Source organism: Schistocerca serialis, chromosome 4 (assembly GCF_023864345.2).
Source record: "Schistocerca serialis cubense isolate TAMUIC-IGC-003099 chromosome 4, iqSchSeri2.2, whole genome shotgun sequence".
Taxonomy (NCBI): domain Eukaryota; kingdom Metazoa; phylum Arthropoda; class Insecta; order Orthoptera; family Acrididae; genus Schistocerca; species Schistocerca serialis.
Window position 1 is genome coordinate 499,435,923 of NC_064641.1, and position 17,863 is coordinate 499,453,785.

A 17,863-nucleotide genomic window follows, 5' to 3' on the forward strand; every position below is an offset into this window, starting at 1 on the left:
GGTTAAAAAGGCGGAGAGCATGTCTCCACGTGCAAATTGTGTCGCGGCACACCTCAGTCCATCAATGGACTGGGACACAGGGCGGTAAAGAGGAAGTGCAAGGAATGGGACATTCTGTGGTGGTAAGGATAATGTTTGTAAGATATTCCATCTGGTCATGAAAAATGGGGAAATGTTGTTCGTAGAAGGTAGCAAGGGAGAAGTAAAGCCTCCAGTCGGCCTTAGTAAGCTGCCATTTGGGTGAGCACATAGGTGAGGTAGGAGTCAGCAAACAGATAGCATATGGGAAATGGTCACTTGAGTAAGTGTCAGAGAGAACAGATCACTCAAGACATTGGGCAAGCTGGGCAGTGCAGAAGGAGAGGTCCAAATGGGAATATATGTGTGTGTGTGCGTGTGTGTGTGTGTGTGTGTGTGTGTGTGTGTGTGTGAAGTCCGAAAGGAATGTGGTTGCTCCCATGTTAAGGCAGATGAGGTTAAATTGATTGAGAAGGTCAGCCAAGAGGACACACCTTGGACAGGTTCTGGGAGGTGTGCACTAAAGCAACCCAGCAGCAGAATAAGCTGGAGGAAATCTGCCCTGGTGACATCGAATGATGGAGGGACGCGAATATTACACAGTTAAAACGTCATGTGAGGAAGGAAAAAGTGAACGGCAACAGTTTGAAGGCGGGTAGTTAGCACATTGGGTTGACTATGAATGTCATCCCATATGAGCAGCATGACTCCCGCCCAAGATGGGCTCAAAGCAGTTGTGAGGTTGCAATTTTGCTTCCTGAAGGCAGAGAACAAATGGATGGTGCAATTCTAAGAGCAGCCATAAATCCTCTTTGTTGGATCTAAGACCACAAACACTCCATTCGAGGAGAGCCATGATAACGAAAAAAATGAAGAGGCGTCACTTCGGTGACTGCAGGGTGCCAGCCTTCAAATACTCACTGCTACAGGGCACACAGGCAGGAGGATCCTGCTCCAAGAGGTCTGCAGAAGCATCGGCATTCCTGACATTCTTGCCCTGCGGAGTCCAGGGCAGAAAAACAGTTGGTGGTGTGCATCGGCAATAAGGAAATCAGGCGGCCGAGGGTACCACATGACATCATCGAAGAGGATCTTCGAGGCAGTGAAGGAGGTGACCTTTTGCCTTTGTTTGAATTATTTGAGACTTTATGGTTGGCAGAAGAAGACTCAGATGTTGGTTGGCGGGAGGGACATTGGAAGTCTTCAAAGGAGTATTCCTTCTGTCCTTTCCAACCTGCTGGTTGTGTAGCTTGTGTCTTCACCCAGTGAGGCGAAAGTTTGGTGACATGTTGCACAGCTGGAAGAAGAACGGGGACACTACCATGAAACTGGCAGATTTCACAACCGCGGTGCTGAAAGTGAGGTCCCATGTCAGCATGGCCATGTCCTTCGTTGAGCGAGATGTAGCAAGAACAGTACTGTAGAGGCCAGATGGTGGAACGCAGGGTTTCCAACTACCCAACAACTTGCGAGTAACCGGATAAGGCACTTTTTCCTTCACTCAGATCTCCTGGACATCTCGCTCATCAAGATACACGAGACAATCATGAGAGGCAGTGGCATGGTCGCCATTTTATTTGATGCAGTGGAGAGAAGGAGGCGGGCAATTGTCCTCGTGAGCATCCCTGCCACAGGTTACAGATTTGGCTGGGTGTCGACAGGACTCTCGACTGTGGTCGTAACAATGAAACTGGTAGTAGCCCATCGGATTCAGAATATATAGTCTGACTGTGACAACTTCATAACTTGCTATGATCTTTGACAGAAGAACCACTCTACCAAAAGTGAGAAAGAGAGTGCATATGGGCACTAAGGAGGCATCTCCTTCTTTCATCACTTGATGCACAGCAATGAAACCCAGATCTCAGAAGTACACTTGGATTTCTGCATCGATCAGACCATCGAGCAGCCTAGTGTAAATAATTATAATTCTAAAAGCATCCACAACATCGTTTTCAGAAGAAATATCAGCAGTCCAATTTAAAAGCTCCACTGTAGGTGTAGACCACATAGAATATACAGGGTGAACATTAATAACACTAACAAACTGCAGGAATGGAGATAAAGAGGTCCTATGAACATAGGTCCGGAAATGCATCATTGCCATGGTAGATGGCGTTGTCAAATGGCAGCTCCTCTGACCACATGCCACGTGTTCCTTGTATGATGCAGGCTGTGTGATCGATGCAGCAGTGAACCGTAAGCAGCGGAATGGTCTGGTATTCATGTCAGGGACAAGCTGAGATGGTGTTTGTGTGTAGTCAAGGGGAAGCACGGCTATACCAAAACAAGTACCATCACAAAATGGAGGACGGGGTTCTACAAGACGTCGAGACGAACCCTAGTACACAAGCTCCAGGCAAGTGGACCACCAACATGCTTTAAGCCAAAGTACGTTCTCACATATAAACGTAAGTGAATCCCACATGACACTGCGTCCCATGGAGGCCAGTTTGAACGTCTGTTGTGACATGGATGTGATGCAGTTCTGTACTGTGTTCAGAGACGATTTGTTGGCACTGCATACAAATCATCCATTTCTGGACACATGTTCAAAGGACATTTTTTTCCTTCATTTCCAGTCAGGAGTCTGGTCCATCAGTTTATTAGTTTTATTAATATTCACCCTGTATATTCCGCAAACCACTGAAGTGTGTGGTAGAAGGTACATCCCACTGTACCAGTTGTTAGGATTTTCACCTGTTCCATTCAGGTAAGGAGCACAGCATGAACGATTTTAAACAATGGCTGCATGTGATCTGTAATTAATATAACCTTTGCCTCAATTCCTATGAGTGAAATACATAGAACATTGCAGTACATTCCTACAGCCATCATTGAAAGCCAATTCCTAAAATTTTTTAAGTAGGATTTCTTGGGATACTTGATGCCATTAGCAAACTGATTGCATTTCCTCGTATTATACCAATAAATTGGAATCTACCACCTGCCTTATCCACAAGTGAGCCAATACGATGGTTCCATTTCATTTCTCTGCAAATTGTTACATCCAGATATTTGTACCAGTTTACAGATTCCAACCCTGACTCTCAGGTAGTATAGTCATAGGATACCACTATTTTTTTTTTTTTTTTTTTTTTTTTTAAGTTTTGTGACAAGACACAATTTTACATTTCCGAACATTTAAATCAAGTTTCCAATCTTTGCATCACTTTGAAATCTTTGAGATCCAACTGAATATTTATGCAACTTCTTTCAGACAATACTTCATTTAGGTAACTGCATCATCTGCAAAGAGTCTGAGGTTACTATTGACATTGTTCACAATATCATTAATATACAGCACGAACAGCAAGGGTTCCAACAAACTTACCTGGTGCACGTGCACGGTTACTTCACTGTCAATGACTCCCCATTCAAGTTAACTTGTTATGGTCTCTCTACCAACAAATCCTCAATCCAGTCACAAATTTCTTTGATACCTCATACAATTGAACTTTTAATAATAAGCGTAGACATGGCCCTGAGTCAAATGCTTTTCAGAAATCAAGAAATATTGCTTCTACCTGACTATGGATCCAAAGCTTTTAAGAAGACACTTCAGGAAATTGTGAGGTGGGTTTTACATGTTTTTGGAATCAATGCTGGTTGGCATGGAGATGGTCGTTCTGTTTGAGATGTTGTTGTTGTTGTTGTTGTTGTTGTGGTCTACATTAATTTTGAGCTCAGAATATATTCTAAGGCTCTACAACATATCAATGTGGAAGATATTGGGTTACGTCTACTACCCTTCTTGTAAACAAGTGTTTTATTCCAACTACGTTAGATTATAGTTAAAAGAGGGGACTAACTCAGCCACAAATTCACTATAGAATCTGATAAGGATTCCATCATGTCCTGGAGCTACGTTCAATTTCATTAATTTCAGTTGTTCCTCAGTACAAGGGACAAATTTACTTCACTTTTCTTCGCAGTAGTGCAAGAATTAAATTGAGGCAAATCTCCTGGGTTTTCCTTTGTAAACGAATATTTGAAAATGAAGTTAAGCATTTCTGCTTTTGTTCTGCTATCTTCAATTTCAGTTCCTGTCAGACTTTATGTTCAAGAAATGTGGTGACTTTTCCACTTGGCATCTGCATTCCAGCTGTTCCTGACAAAAATATTCATTGATTTTTCTTTTCTCCCAAAACTTAATGATTGCCAGTTGCACTAACATATTGAACGAGGACATAGACTAATAGTACTAACTTTCTGAGCCCATGTGCAACGGAACAACAGAGTATTCATACTGTAAGGAAGATGAAAATCATGACACAGACTGTAATGAAATGTAAAACTGAAACACACAATAAAATTTTTCTGGGTTTGTGACCACATGGTCAATATGTAAAACTACCGACGTTTCAGTCACTGTTGCAAATGATCTTCAGTGTGTTTTTGTTTACTGCTGAATGAGAAAACTTTATTCCTTATATACCTGCAGATGTGGCTGTTATCTAATTCTGATAGGCTGTTAAGGATGAAGGACAGGGATGTTAGAAGTTCTTTATTTCTTTTGATTGATGGAAACCCAATGTTCTGATTGGCGTTTGCGTTACTGCATGTGACTGCTGGAAATTGGCGAATGGAAAACCAGGCAGCAGTTGTGACATGGCATCATTTTCCTGCTTTCTAGCACCGGCAGACACACGACAGTACTCTATGTGCCTGCAGCCGTTGTGGTCTCCCACATGCCTGTGCGTATTGCTTCACGTGAGCTGTCATAGCTTAGTGGTGTTATTGCTAGCAGATAGTTATTGCTGCTCCGCCGAGCAGGCATCAAGCCAATTTTCCAAAGCAGCAACAGAATAAAAGATGTTCTGCGCACAACGAAAGAGGCATTGGAGAAACTACATGCTGCTGAAGTTTATGTAATCAGTTGCGAATGTTGATTAATGTATGTAGGCAAGACGGGACGACCCATCAGCACATGTGTATCTGAACACAAAAGATATATCCGACTAAGACAACACACCAAATCAGCGGTAGAACACCAGTATATGTGTGGAAAGCAGATTGATTTTGGTGAAGCTCGTTTACTGGTAAAACAGCCTCTTACTTTCAGGAGGAAGATTAGAGAGGCAATAGAAATAGCCAAGCGACCTGCCAACATGAAGAGAGAAGAATGGTATCAACTTCCAACATCTTGGCTGCCAGCAATAACACCAGTACGCTATGACAGCTCACGTGAAACAATACGCACAGGCATGCTGGAGACTGCAATGGCCGCAGGCACATAGAGTACTATCGCGTCTCTGTCACTGCTAGAAAGCAGGAAAATGACGCCGTGTCACAACTGCCATCTGGTTTTCCATTCGTCAATTTCCAGCAATAACATGCAGTAACGCAAACACCAATCAGAACCTTGAGTTTCCATCAGTCAAAAGAAATAATAAGAATACCAACAAAGAACTTCTACCATCCCTCTCCTTCATCCTTAACAGCCTATCAGAATTAGGTAACAGCCACATCTGCAGGTATATAAGGAATAAAATTTTCTCATTCAGCAGTAAACAAAAACACCCTGAAGGTCATATGCAACAGTGACCTAAAAGTCGGTAGTTTTACATATTGACAATGTGGTCACAAACCAGAAAAATTTTATTGATTGTGACTATGGCCTATCTTTATAAGTGTAAAACTGGATAAAATAATGCAAGATAGAAGTCTGAAAAATGTAGTATTTATGTATGCTTATTTTTGCTAGTGGATAACTGATTTCCACTACCAGTCACCTTCAAATTACACGGTATTGACTATCTTATGTTAATGGACAGTAGTAAAACTCATGATGAGAGTTAAGCAACAATAATGTATTTTACAGTGAAGGCCAAAATTGCCCCAATATTTAAGTTTCTCTAACTATGAAATTCTAATACTCACCTACTTAAAATGAACACATTGTGTCAAATGGTTTATTAGAAACCCAAGCTTTTAAGAAACTGACTGGACACCTGCTACTATTACATTTTACCTATACAGAAAGTATTTCATATGGAAATTCCTTACTGAAATATAAATATTTTAAACAGTGAAGGTAACAACTCTAGACACACACACACACACACACACACACACACACACACACACACACACACACACACACACACACACACAAACAAACAAACAAAAGAAACAAAAGGTTTACTGAAATACATACCATGACAAACAGCAGAATGTTTTGCACATCCTCAGGCTGAGGAATTGCCCCAGCAGAAATCATCATGTGAAGTAAAGATGGGAGCCATACACCTTGTGACAGAGCATTTCTGAATAAATCAGACATACTTATATCTGGCTTCATCCAATGCAATACCATCCTATGATGTTGAGATTCACAGCATTCTGGAGGACCAGACACATCCAGCTGCAACCATGGCTCAGTCAGTGCCAAATGCATTGCATACTTTACAGCATTTATAAGTTCCATGGGCGACACCCTGCGCAATCTCGATAATTCTTTATTATGGATATTTTGCTTACTATGAACAGTACGCTTTCTTTCTTTAGCAGGAATATAAGACGTATCTGAGGAATCCATTTCGTTTTCACTGAGTTCTATCTCTGTTAGCACAAAAGGAGAAAATGTTTTCACTGATTCAAGTCCTCTACATTTTTTGGATAAATGGTTCTGTTGAGCTGTCTCATTATCATCTGAACAAAATATGCAATTGAAATGCCACTTTCTCTGTCTTTTTCTCTTAACTACCACATTCAAATTTTCATAAGAACTTTCACTCCCATGTAAAATGCTCAGTTTCTTACTTGATTCTAACCGAGTTGAACTCTTATCGACTGCCGCTCGGTTGGGTGAATTTTCTTGATTAATGCTGTTATGAACAGTAATGATGTGGCAATCTTTGCATCTCTGATAAATGTTTTCTATCTGAGACCAATTATATGAATGTAAATTACTTGACAATTTGTGTAAAGATACATGCAGTTTCTTGACTAAAAATTCTGGATGCTCTGTTTTAAACTTAGACAAAAACAAAATCAGCTCAGCATCCTGTACTGCTGAGGAATCAGTGATTCCTTTGTGAAGCACTGCATCTAGAGTTGATGATGAATCAGAACTATCTGTAACTTGTGCTTTGGTGCAATTGCTTTTGTTGACATCAGAACAAGAATTTGGTTTAACTGCTATGTTTCTGGAAGTATATTTATTTTGATTTGATAGTTTATCGATTCTGCCAACAGTGAACTGATTTTTTCTTAACCACAGTTCAGGCAATCTTTTCAGAACAACACGTAGTTCCTTAAGTTTATGAATGGTTTGTACTCTGCTCTTCCCCAAAGATAAACTTTTGCTTTTACTGGCCCTATTGGTAACATTTCCTTCCTCATTGCGAAAAACATGCAAAGATTCAATTTTTTTTTGAGAGGGTGATATTCTGCCCGTTGTGACATCTGAACTGCTATACTGTGACACTTCATCACAATTTATTTTGTTGTATGCTAATTCTGAACACGTTACATTATCCCTCTCTTGTACAGATTTAATCTTCTTACTGTTTGTGGCATATGAAAATTTGTTAGCAAAAATTTTCATATCAAAACTCACACTTCTAATTTAATGACGACTTTAATATTAAAAGTTCACCGATGTTCATACAAAACAGAAGTTTTTTCTTATTTTATTTTATAAATAATAATCATTTCCTTCTAAATGTAAATCAGCTAAAACTTCAATACACAATTTCTTGGTCTCATACACTATCTGAATTTTTAGAACGTGGTATATATTCACAATAGACTGCACACAGTTTTGGTACAGCAAAAAAAATGATGTTTGGAACATTGTTTTTATACACAAGTTCTTTTTGGAACTGTCATTTTTCACTTTACTGTTGTTGAGACTTGCTTCAGAAAAAGCTAGGTTTGTGTTCTACAGGACATACTCATTACTAATAATTCAGTGCTAACGCAAGAAAAACACATAACTACAGCATAAAATGTTTTCTTAAAAAGCTATGATAAAACCATTACAGTACTTTCTCTGAACTTCAAATTATCAGGACAAAGTCTCACAAAATTAAAATTGTTATAGTTCGTTCACAGCATACAAACAGCTGCAAAAATGATGTAGCTCTGTTCTTCAACTTTCATTAGTTCCTTTAACACATCTCTACAATGACATGATTATCTCGAACTGTACATGTTGCAGCATGCTGCTCGGACTCAGAGTAGTTCTCTGTTAGTTCAAGAGAAATTGCTGTACTGCAATCACTTAGTCACAGTGGAGAATTTGGAAGCACATCTGGCAATGTGAGGATCGGCTTGTGGTTTAAACTGTGGGGAGAAAAGAGAAACCATCATCACTACCACAAGAGACAAATACATCTCACAAAGTTCAGTAACTGAAAGCTTAGAATTAACCCTTCTATTTACCTGAAAATCACACAAAAAATGGAAATAAAAATAGGTATGCATGGTGATACACTCTTTTTACTGGTTATCTGTGTTTTCTTTATTGATAATTGTTTTCCTGCATGTAATGAAACGAAGTTAGTGAAGAGAGTAAATCACTGTCATAAATATAAGGTAAATGAAATGAGAAAATAAATCTTTCTTTCCTTAAAATACATGCTGTGACAAAAAAAAGATAAACACTTGTTTGATGTGGCATGTTAGTGTGTGACCCTCCCCTCTCCACCATTCCTTTTAACTGCATCCTTAAACTGTCACAAATTCAAACAACTCAATGGCAGTGGATTAGCAGTTTACCGCAGATATGTTGTTTTACATTGCCATTAAATGTTGTATATAAGGTCAGACAAAAAAGAAACTGTGGCAGCTAATTTGCATACTTATCAGTTTGTTCGGTTAGTGGTGGTAACCTTCAAGGTAGGTCTCATCTGACTCTGCACATTTGTAATTGTGCCAGCCACTGCTCAAAATACTTTTGCAATTTTGTTTTCTGTGGAGCTAAGCAGGAAACCATTTTTGCCTTCCAGAAGAGTGCTAGAACATGCCTGTAATAAACTGCTTATTCACTGTAACTGAGCTGACTGCTTTTGATGAAACTGCTTGCCGCGTGAAAACACAGTTCAGTATAGTATAGTAGTTGTGTAACATCCAGTTTGTTGATAACAGAAAGTTTAATTCTTTTTTGAGAGATCTTGTACAATATGTTTTTGGCATTTTTTGCATCAAACATTACTACACACAGGAGAAGAGGAGAGAAAAGAGGGAGTAGCTGAGGAAATGGAATTATTCAGGGACTAAATATGCTTATTTCATCAATTTTCTAGATGTAAAATACCAGAACTCTTGTCAGTGAATGAGGCTGTTTTGATTTGTATTCCCTTTTTCACAATAGTTCACAGTTTAGAAAAAAAATGGGCACACTTAACAGCACAAACTGAGCTATTTGAAATTGTTTCAGATCACAAGTTCATTTTACATTGTGATTGATTATAAAAGTTAATATGACTTGAAGTAACTTTTCTACAACTGAAACATGTCATCACTATTTAACTATGCGCTGCAGAGTAATAGAATAAGTGAAAGGAAGGATTTGAAGAGAGTTAGGTGGTGGTGGTTAGTGTTTAACGTCCCGTCAACAACGAGGTCATTAGAGACGGAGCGCAAGCTCAGGTTAGGGAAGGACGGGGAAGGAAATCGGCCGTGCCCTTTCAAAGGAACCATCCCAGCATTTGCCTGAAACGATTTAGGGAAATCGCGGAAGACCTAAATCAGGATGGCTGGAGACGGGATTGAACCGTCGTCCTCCCGAATGTGAGTCCAGTGTGCTAACCACTGCGCCACCTCGCTCGGTGAAGAGAGTTAGGGTCATTTGTTTTGGATGAATTCATTGAAGCAACATACCGTTCCCAACACTCCCATTTCTGCTGTTTGATTAAATAACATGTTTTTCATTTATATAACTAAGATTATTCACAGAAGGGTGTCCCCTTACTCCTTGCAAATACCTGTGAGTTAAAGGTGAGTACTCGCCGAAAAGCAGAGTTCAGTCATCAATAGACACAGACAACAGGAAAGAAGACTTGCTACCTTCCTGAGTAAATCTTTTATAAGCTAGAGCAAATCTCTCTCTCTCTCTCTCTCTCTCTCTCTCTCTCTCTCTCTCTCTCTCTACACACACTTCAAACCTATGCCCCTGTATGGCGCCAGTGCTTCATTTTGGCCTCATTGTGGCAAGGCATGGGCATGAGAGATGCTGCTATGTAGGGAGGTGACATCAATAGTGACGAGTAGGGATCCAGAAGGTAAAGGCGTGGGAATGCTTGAGAGTCAGTGAATGAAGTACACCATCCAACTGTGAACATCCACTTCCCCCTCCTGTCTAACCAACTAAGAACACCAATCTCTCAGCAGAGGAAATGACAGCCATCCACTACCTCAAAATATAATCTAAAATGATCATCCTCCCTCCATTCAAAGGCTGCACCACTGGCATGATGAATGGCAGCAACTACCTGAAGAAAGGCTCCGTCAACTATCTTAACTCGACAGCTACAAACTCTGCCATAGTGATCCCATCCCAGGTGGCCGACATAACTACAATCTCTATTAAAATCCATAGGCCCTTCTCAGAACTTCTCGCCTGAATTAATCCACCTCCTCCCAGCCACAACACCCTGCAACTTACCGTCCATCTGATCCCAAACATCCACAAACACAACAACCATTTATGCTCCATAGTAGCTGGCTACTGAGCTTCCACTGAAAGAATTTCTGCTCTTCTTGATCAACACCTCCAATCAATTGCCCAAGACCTAGTCTCTCACATCAAAGACACTAACTTCATCCTTTACTGCCTCTCCACCATTCCATCTCTTTACCACCTGGATACCCACTCATCACTGTTGTTGCCACCTCCCTACACACCAACATTCCTCATGCCCATGACCTTGCCACTATCAAATAGTACCTTTCCCAACATCCTTCAGACTCCAAACCACCATCGCATTTCTTATACACCTTACCACATATATCCTAATCCACATCCACTTTTCCTTTGAAGGAAAGGTATACAAACAAATTCATGGCACAGGCATGGGCAGCCAAAGGGCACCCTTCTATACCTACCTGTTTATAGTCCGACAGGAAACATTCTTAGCCTACAAAACCTCCCAACACCTAGCCTGGTTCAGGTTCATTAATGATACCTTCATGACTGGATTCCAAGCCAAGACTTTCTATCCTTATTCCTTCACAACCACAACACCACCTCTCCCATCCACTCCACATGAACCTTCTCTACCTAACATGCCACATTCTTGGACATTGACATCCACCTCTCTCATGGCTACACACACACACACACACACACACACACACACACACACACACACACACGCACGCGCGCGCGCGCGAAAAAAATCACTCCCATGCAACCAGGTCACCCTCTGATGACTTACTGTATTTTACGGACTATAAGATACATTTTCTTCTTCAAAAATTGCCTCAAAAATTCAGGGGCATCTTATACTCAAAAGTAATATTAAAATGTCCCTTGTTTGACTTAAAATTCCCGCCTGTCTTGAAAATGACAATATATTCAATGCTGTGGGAAACCTAATACTGTCTCCCTCCAGTCCCTCCAACACAAATGTAGGACATTGTCTAGCAAGCATAGTCCATATCAATTCAGGCAGGCAGGAAAAACTCTTACTTTCATTGTCTCTGATGTTATTGAATTTAACATATGTTAAAATGAAGGACTAAGTAAGGAACACCTATTGTTTTTGTTTTATCCAAACAAAAATTCTGCTCCGAGATACAGCCCTCCAAAGATGACATTGCACATACAATTTTGAAGATGTGAATTTTGGAAAAAAATATTAAAATGCTGTATCTCTGGAGCAGTTCTAGATATTTTGCTTTATGATTACAAAGAAATCCTCCATTTGGACTTATTTATCAAAGTTCTTTTACTATATAATTCTGAATATTTTTTATAATTTATGAAAAAAAGTTAAAAAATGCCAATCCATAAAATTTTGATTTTTTTCTGTTGATTAGTACCATATAGTTCTACATTCCCTGAAAAGGAAAGCTTCCACTTTTATGTTGAACAGGTTTTATAAACAATTGAAATTTTTGCCATACATAAAAACTGTTTTATTGCCACATTATCACATAACGGGATCAAAAAATCAAAACCTAGCCTTATTTAACATAATTTTAGTTTTGAAAGATGAGTAAGAGATTCATTTTTCAAGCATTTTAAATGGTTCCAAAATGTATGTGAAAGGTCCAAAGACTTTAAGGTTTCAATTTATACAGCTTCTGTGCACTGTTTTGTACTGAAATTAGCCAGTCAATGAACTAAAAATGTGTTCCAATGGTTCAGTGTCTTCCTTTGATATAGAATGATGCCTTCCTGTTGAACCAATAGGAACTGGAGCACTTACAATCTTCAAAACATTGTGAACAGGAAGTGAACACTGATGGCATTGTTGCTGTCCTTCAGCTGGAATTTCGTTTAACTCATAACTGGTGTCTATAATCTCTGCTTGTGAATCTGAATATTATCCTACTGTTTCTGAGATGCTGGGCGAACGAACAAAATTTCTTCTTTCTTGCTCTTTACAGTGCTTACAAGACGAGTTCGTCCATCACTTCGAGTCCAAAAATCTGTCTTCTGAATTCCTTACACTAGAATAGTTTGGACCATTCTTTTTTTTCTGCTCAAGGAATTATTCTATTTCCTCTTTGGACAAAAGAATGAGAGCTGTGGATGTATGAGATTTAATGACCCTCATAAAATCCTCAGCATTCTGAATCGCAGCTGTATTTGGTCTTTAAAGATTATGTTTTGAAACATGGTGCTTCAGCAGGCCTCCTACTCCATGACAAGGCCCCTTACCGTGACCAGTAGCACTGTATGCCCAGTCAACTGGCACAAGTGACTTACACAATTCAAACAGCTGGTAACAATTTTTAAAATGACTAGGGGCACCATCAGTAATAATGACGATCTTCTCTGCCCCTGTTTGCAGCTGAAGAACTTTGCGCACTGCTAGCAAAGCATGTGCTGAGTCACGTTCCGTGTCATCACTCATAACTGCAACACTTGTGGTCTTGTTTTGAAAATATGTCACTCCTGTAAAACCTCAAACCTGGTCATTATGCCAATGATACCCTTGTAATTCTTGTGGAAGTATTACAGACCAGTTCTCAGCAAAATCACAGTGAAGCACTAAACATAGTTCTTCAGTCTGTACACACCCTTTCACTTCTGCAATGTGTTGTTATTGCAACTTATTTAGATGCTGGTGTGTTACTGCTTTCACTGAACATTTACTAAGGTCATCAACGAAACTGTCAAAGGCAATGGTTTTCTTAATTCGTTTATTTTCCTCCCATGTCACACATGTAATTTCTGCTTCATTGTTCAGGCTAAGTGTCTGTAAAGAAAGTCCTCCCTTTCCAGAGCAGTCACTACATTCTTGAAACAAAAAAGTCTCTTGCTTTACTTCACAGACTCTAATGACTTCACATGCCCAACCAAGGTGCCATATGACACATACTCCAGCAAGTTCTTCAAAGTTACCACACAAAGATCAAAATTCGCACAGTATACACATAAACAGACATATCTAGGTGGGTGTGGAACCACCCACTTAGGTCGTAGTGCATAAAATTTTGCTCTTCCAATATGTGAAGTTGTATAGTTGCTCTTATAAATAGCAAAAGTTTCTTTGATACCGCGAGTCATGTATGTCTTCACTTTCACAACTTTTTCCACCTTCAACTATTAGAGTCATACTGACTTTTTTGTTTGCACTCTGGTGTGAACAGTCCCATTTATCTTCCAGATAAAATGGCTGCACTATTTGAACTTTAGCTAATTCTACAGGATGACCATAATAGGGATCTGGGCTTCCAAAGACTCCTTTCAAAGACCTCACATTTCTTTATTTGTCTACCATGTACTTTGATACTGATGGAATTTGGTTCAAAACTGTTTTCTTTGAAAATGTCTCTGGAATAATAGCTAAAACTTGCACCTTTTCACTGTAGGATGCACAATATTCAACAGTTGAATTGATATTTGTGAAAAATTCCTGGCAAGAGGTGCAAGAGTGCTTTGGTTCATTTTCTTCTGAAGACGGAATTTCTATTATGAAGAGTGTGGTCAGTTTTGCTGTAGTGTATTCATCCATAGCTTTCGTAATTTCTCTACACTTTCTTGATGAATAGAGCTTAAGACTCGACTTCACTGACCATGGTTTCTCAACAGGACTAACAACTACCTCTGTAGTTGATTGATTCAGGATATTTAATTCTCCCTCTATTGATGCAAAATCTGCATCATCTGCACCATGGTAGGCTTCACCTTGTTCAGATACTGTCATTTAGAACACAAAAAGTCGTCACTGGAAACATCTTCACTTTGAAACAGTCTTCAAATGAGAATGCTGATTCTCAACCTGAAAGAAGTCTGTTTTTTTGTTTGTCTTTTATATCACTATTTTATGGATATGCAAATAGTCAGCACACTTCACTCTCCTGTGGCCCCAGTAGCAAGACATTTCAAACAGTCCTTTTCACAAAACAACTGCAACTGTGTCAACTGGCAAATCCTTCACAAAAACACAGAACTCGCTGGATGGTCTCAGATTTCTTAGACGCCTCTTCAGTAAACAAATTAGCACTGATCAATTACAATACAGAAACATGCAACGAACGACCACAACAAAGAAACTAACAAGAAACTACAACAAAGTTTAAGAAATATCTGCAGCACCGAAAGTGATAAGAAGTAACTGCAACAAAAGAAAGTGATAAGAAGTAACTGCAACAAAAGAAAGTGATAAGAAGTAACTGCAACAAAAGAAAGTGATAAGAAGTAACTGCAACAAAAGAAAGTGATAAGAAGTAACTGCAACAAAAGAAAGTGATAAGAAGTAACTGCAACAAAAGAAAGTGATAAGAAGTAACTGCAACAAAAGAAAGTGATAAGAAGTAACTGCAACAAAAGAAAGTGATAAGAAGTAACTGCAACAAAAGAAAGTGATAAGAAGTAACTGCAACAAAAGAAAGTGATAAGAAGTAACTGCAACAAAAGAAAGTGATAAGAAGTAACTGCAACAAAAGAAAGTGATAAGAAGTAACTGCAACAAAGACAATAGAAATAAACAATGTAACAAAGAAATTAGTACAAAACAACTTCAGTACATACAATACTCTTGAAAGTTACAAAAAAAATTTTTAAAAATGAAATCTGTCCAACTTAAAAGTGGAAGCTCTCCTTTACAGAGAATATAGCATGGTATTAATTGACAGAAAACAAAAAAATCTAACTTTTTTGGATTGGCATTGTTAAAAAAAATCTGTAAATTATTAAAAATTTCAAAATAAAAGAACTTTGACAGATAAGTTCAAACTAAGGATACCAATGTAATCATAAAGCAATTATCTTTTAAATAAAAAAAACTCTAACAAAATATCCAGAACTATTACAGAGATACAGCATTTTAATAATTTTTCCTAAGTTCACATCTTCAAAATGGTGTTCGCAGTGTCATCTTTGGAGGCTTGTATTCAGGGCAGGAATTTTTTTTGGAGAAAACAAAATACCTGTTTCTTACTTACTCCTGAATTTGAACATATGCTAAATTCAATAACATCCGAGACTAAGAAGTGATACAGATTACCCGAGAGTATGATGCATCATTGCAGTCTACGGGGCTGGTGAACTCTAACTGAAAGTGATTTGTATTGTCAGTAACAGTACAATATTTTTGTTAGTAGCTAGTTTTGTAATGGAAAAAATTAAAGGTATTCATATGATGCGGGCTATACACTGATAGTAATAGCATATGCAGAAGAATATGTAAACAGACCAGCTGAGAAGCATTTCATCCCTCCACCACCAGAAAAACCGCTTGCAACTGGTGGGCTAGTAAAGAAGAACTGAAAAAAAATGAGTAAGACTTAATGTGCAAATAAAGAACTGAATGCATAATGGCCAGAACTAGATTATGTACTGAAATGGATTCAAGGACATTGTCAAGACGGCATTGAAATTAATACAAAAATGATTCAAATACATGCTCTCAAGCTAGCTCTACAGTGGAGCTTAACAGACTAAGGGTGGAGTTGGTTGTGCTACAAGTTTGTGAAGCCTCATGGACTTGGCGTGTGAATCAAAATCAAAATACCTCACAAAATGCTACAAAAGTATGAAGAGAAAATATCTTCCCATCACTTTATTATTCAACATCAAAAGAAAGTCAATGTGTAACTCAGCCAAGTGGCGAATATGGACAAAACTCCTCCGCCGACATTTGATGTGCTGAGTAACAGAGCCCTTGACATCAAAAGAGCTAAAACTGTAAATACAAAGACAAGTGGACATAAAAAAGTACTAACTGTTGTTCTTTCATGCTGTGCTGATGGCACTAAACTTAAGCCAATTATCATATTCAAGTGCAAAACAATGTCAAAACCTTCTGAAATACCGCCAAGTGATTGTGTTCACATACATGACAAGAGTTGGATGGACAAGACTGGTATGAAATTCTGGATTAACAGAGTATGGGAGAGAAAGAAAGGTGCTTTATTGAAGAAGAGATGTCTTCTTGTGCTAGATTAGTTTAGTAGGCAGTCATTTGAAAAATTCTGTGAATGATGAATTGAGATAGGGCAATACAGAGCTTGCTGTTATTCCGGGAGGACTTTCTTCACAACTGTAAGCTCTTGATGTATCAATAAATAAACCATTTGAAGTGTATACTAGAGAGGTTTTGCACAAATGGATGATGGATAAAACCCAAAATGAATTCATACTAAAGGGAGCTTTCAAACGACCTACAGTCAAACGTGCGTCAGTGAATAGAACAGTCGTGGTCAATGGCAGTAAAGAAGAAGAAGTAGTAGTACAGATGACAATTTTCAGGGATTTTAAAGGTCAGTTCAAAAATATTTTTTAATCTCACTTTGCAGTCTAAAAAGTAGTAGTAGTTTTTTTTTTCCTGCTTCAATATTACGGTGTGTCTCTACGGTGCATGCATTGACGAGGACTCCTTTGCTAAGGTCTTACAAAAGCCTTCACAGGCAGGCAACCCCCCTCCACCCCCAGCCTCCTCTGAAACATAGCTCAACTCGTCTACTTTTCGGTGAATGGTCTCCTTTAATCCAAAAATGTTTACATTCTACTAGAACTTTACTATAAAATCTTATCCCTTACTCGTGTCGGGCTCTTCCCCTGTTTCTGATGGCCTCAGCTCATTTTAGAGACTATCATGGCATACACTTGTGTACTGATGATCTGGAGGACTAAGGTATTGTTATGGGCTACATGGATAATCACATTAGTTGTTTCTTGCACTATCTCGTCAATGTCCTTTTCTTGAGATACTGTGACAATGGCTTCAGAGGAGCTTGCCAATTGGGTTGTGTGTGGACCCCCTTAGTAGACCACCAGTGGGCCTCAAATTTGGTATCAATAAAATGGCTGTGTAAAGATATCATGCAAATCACTGGACATTTCATAGTATCAGAGATGAGAGTCTAGCCCTGCAGAGGGTTAAATCAATTGCAATAAATGTGACATAGGTACTACTAAAGTGCAGTGGGGTTACTTTATTCTTTAGTCAAAGGCTAAAAAGCACAAGGTGCCACTGACTTAGTTGACCTCTACAGTTTGTATTCTCACTGACACACACACACACACACACACACACACACACACACACACACACAATAGTGGGCACTGAAACCACCCAGCAGGATAAAGGGGATGGGTAACTGATGCAATAGTTCTCCCATCTCTTAAGTTGCAAACCATTGCCAAGGTAGATGGCTTTGCATTCAACTGGCCACAAACTCTAGTGTGGTGTTCAGCAGTAACTGTTCACTGAAAACT

General features: G+C 39.0%; 1 protein-coding gene across 4 annotated transcripts in view; it reads right to left on the minus strand.

Moving 5' to 3' along the window:
• LOC126475223 (uncharacterized) overlaps positions 1–17,863 on the minus strand; it is a 179,072-nt gene that overhangs the window by 151,060 nt on the left and 10,149 nt on the right. For 3 of the 4 annotated variants that reach the window (XM_050102891.1, XM_050102889.1, XM_050102892.1), the window contains exon 2: positions 6,179–8,310. In XM_050102891.1, coding sequence (XP_049958848.1) covers positions 6,179–7,570 — 1,392 coding nt within the window. In that variant the 5' untranslated portion in view covers positions 7,571–8,310. Of the gene's footprint in view, positions 1–6,178; positions 8,311–15,839; positions 15,910–17,863 lie in introns of all 4 variants that reach the window. The other variant, XM_050102890.1, reaches the window with a different exon arrangement.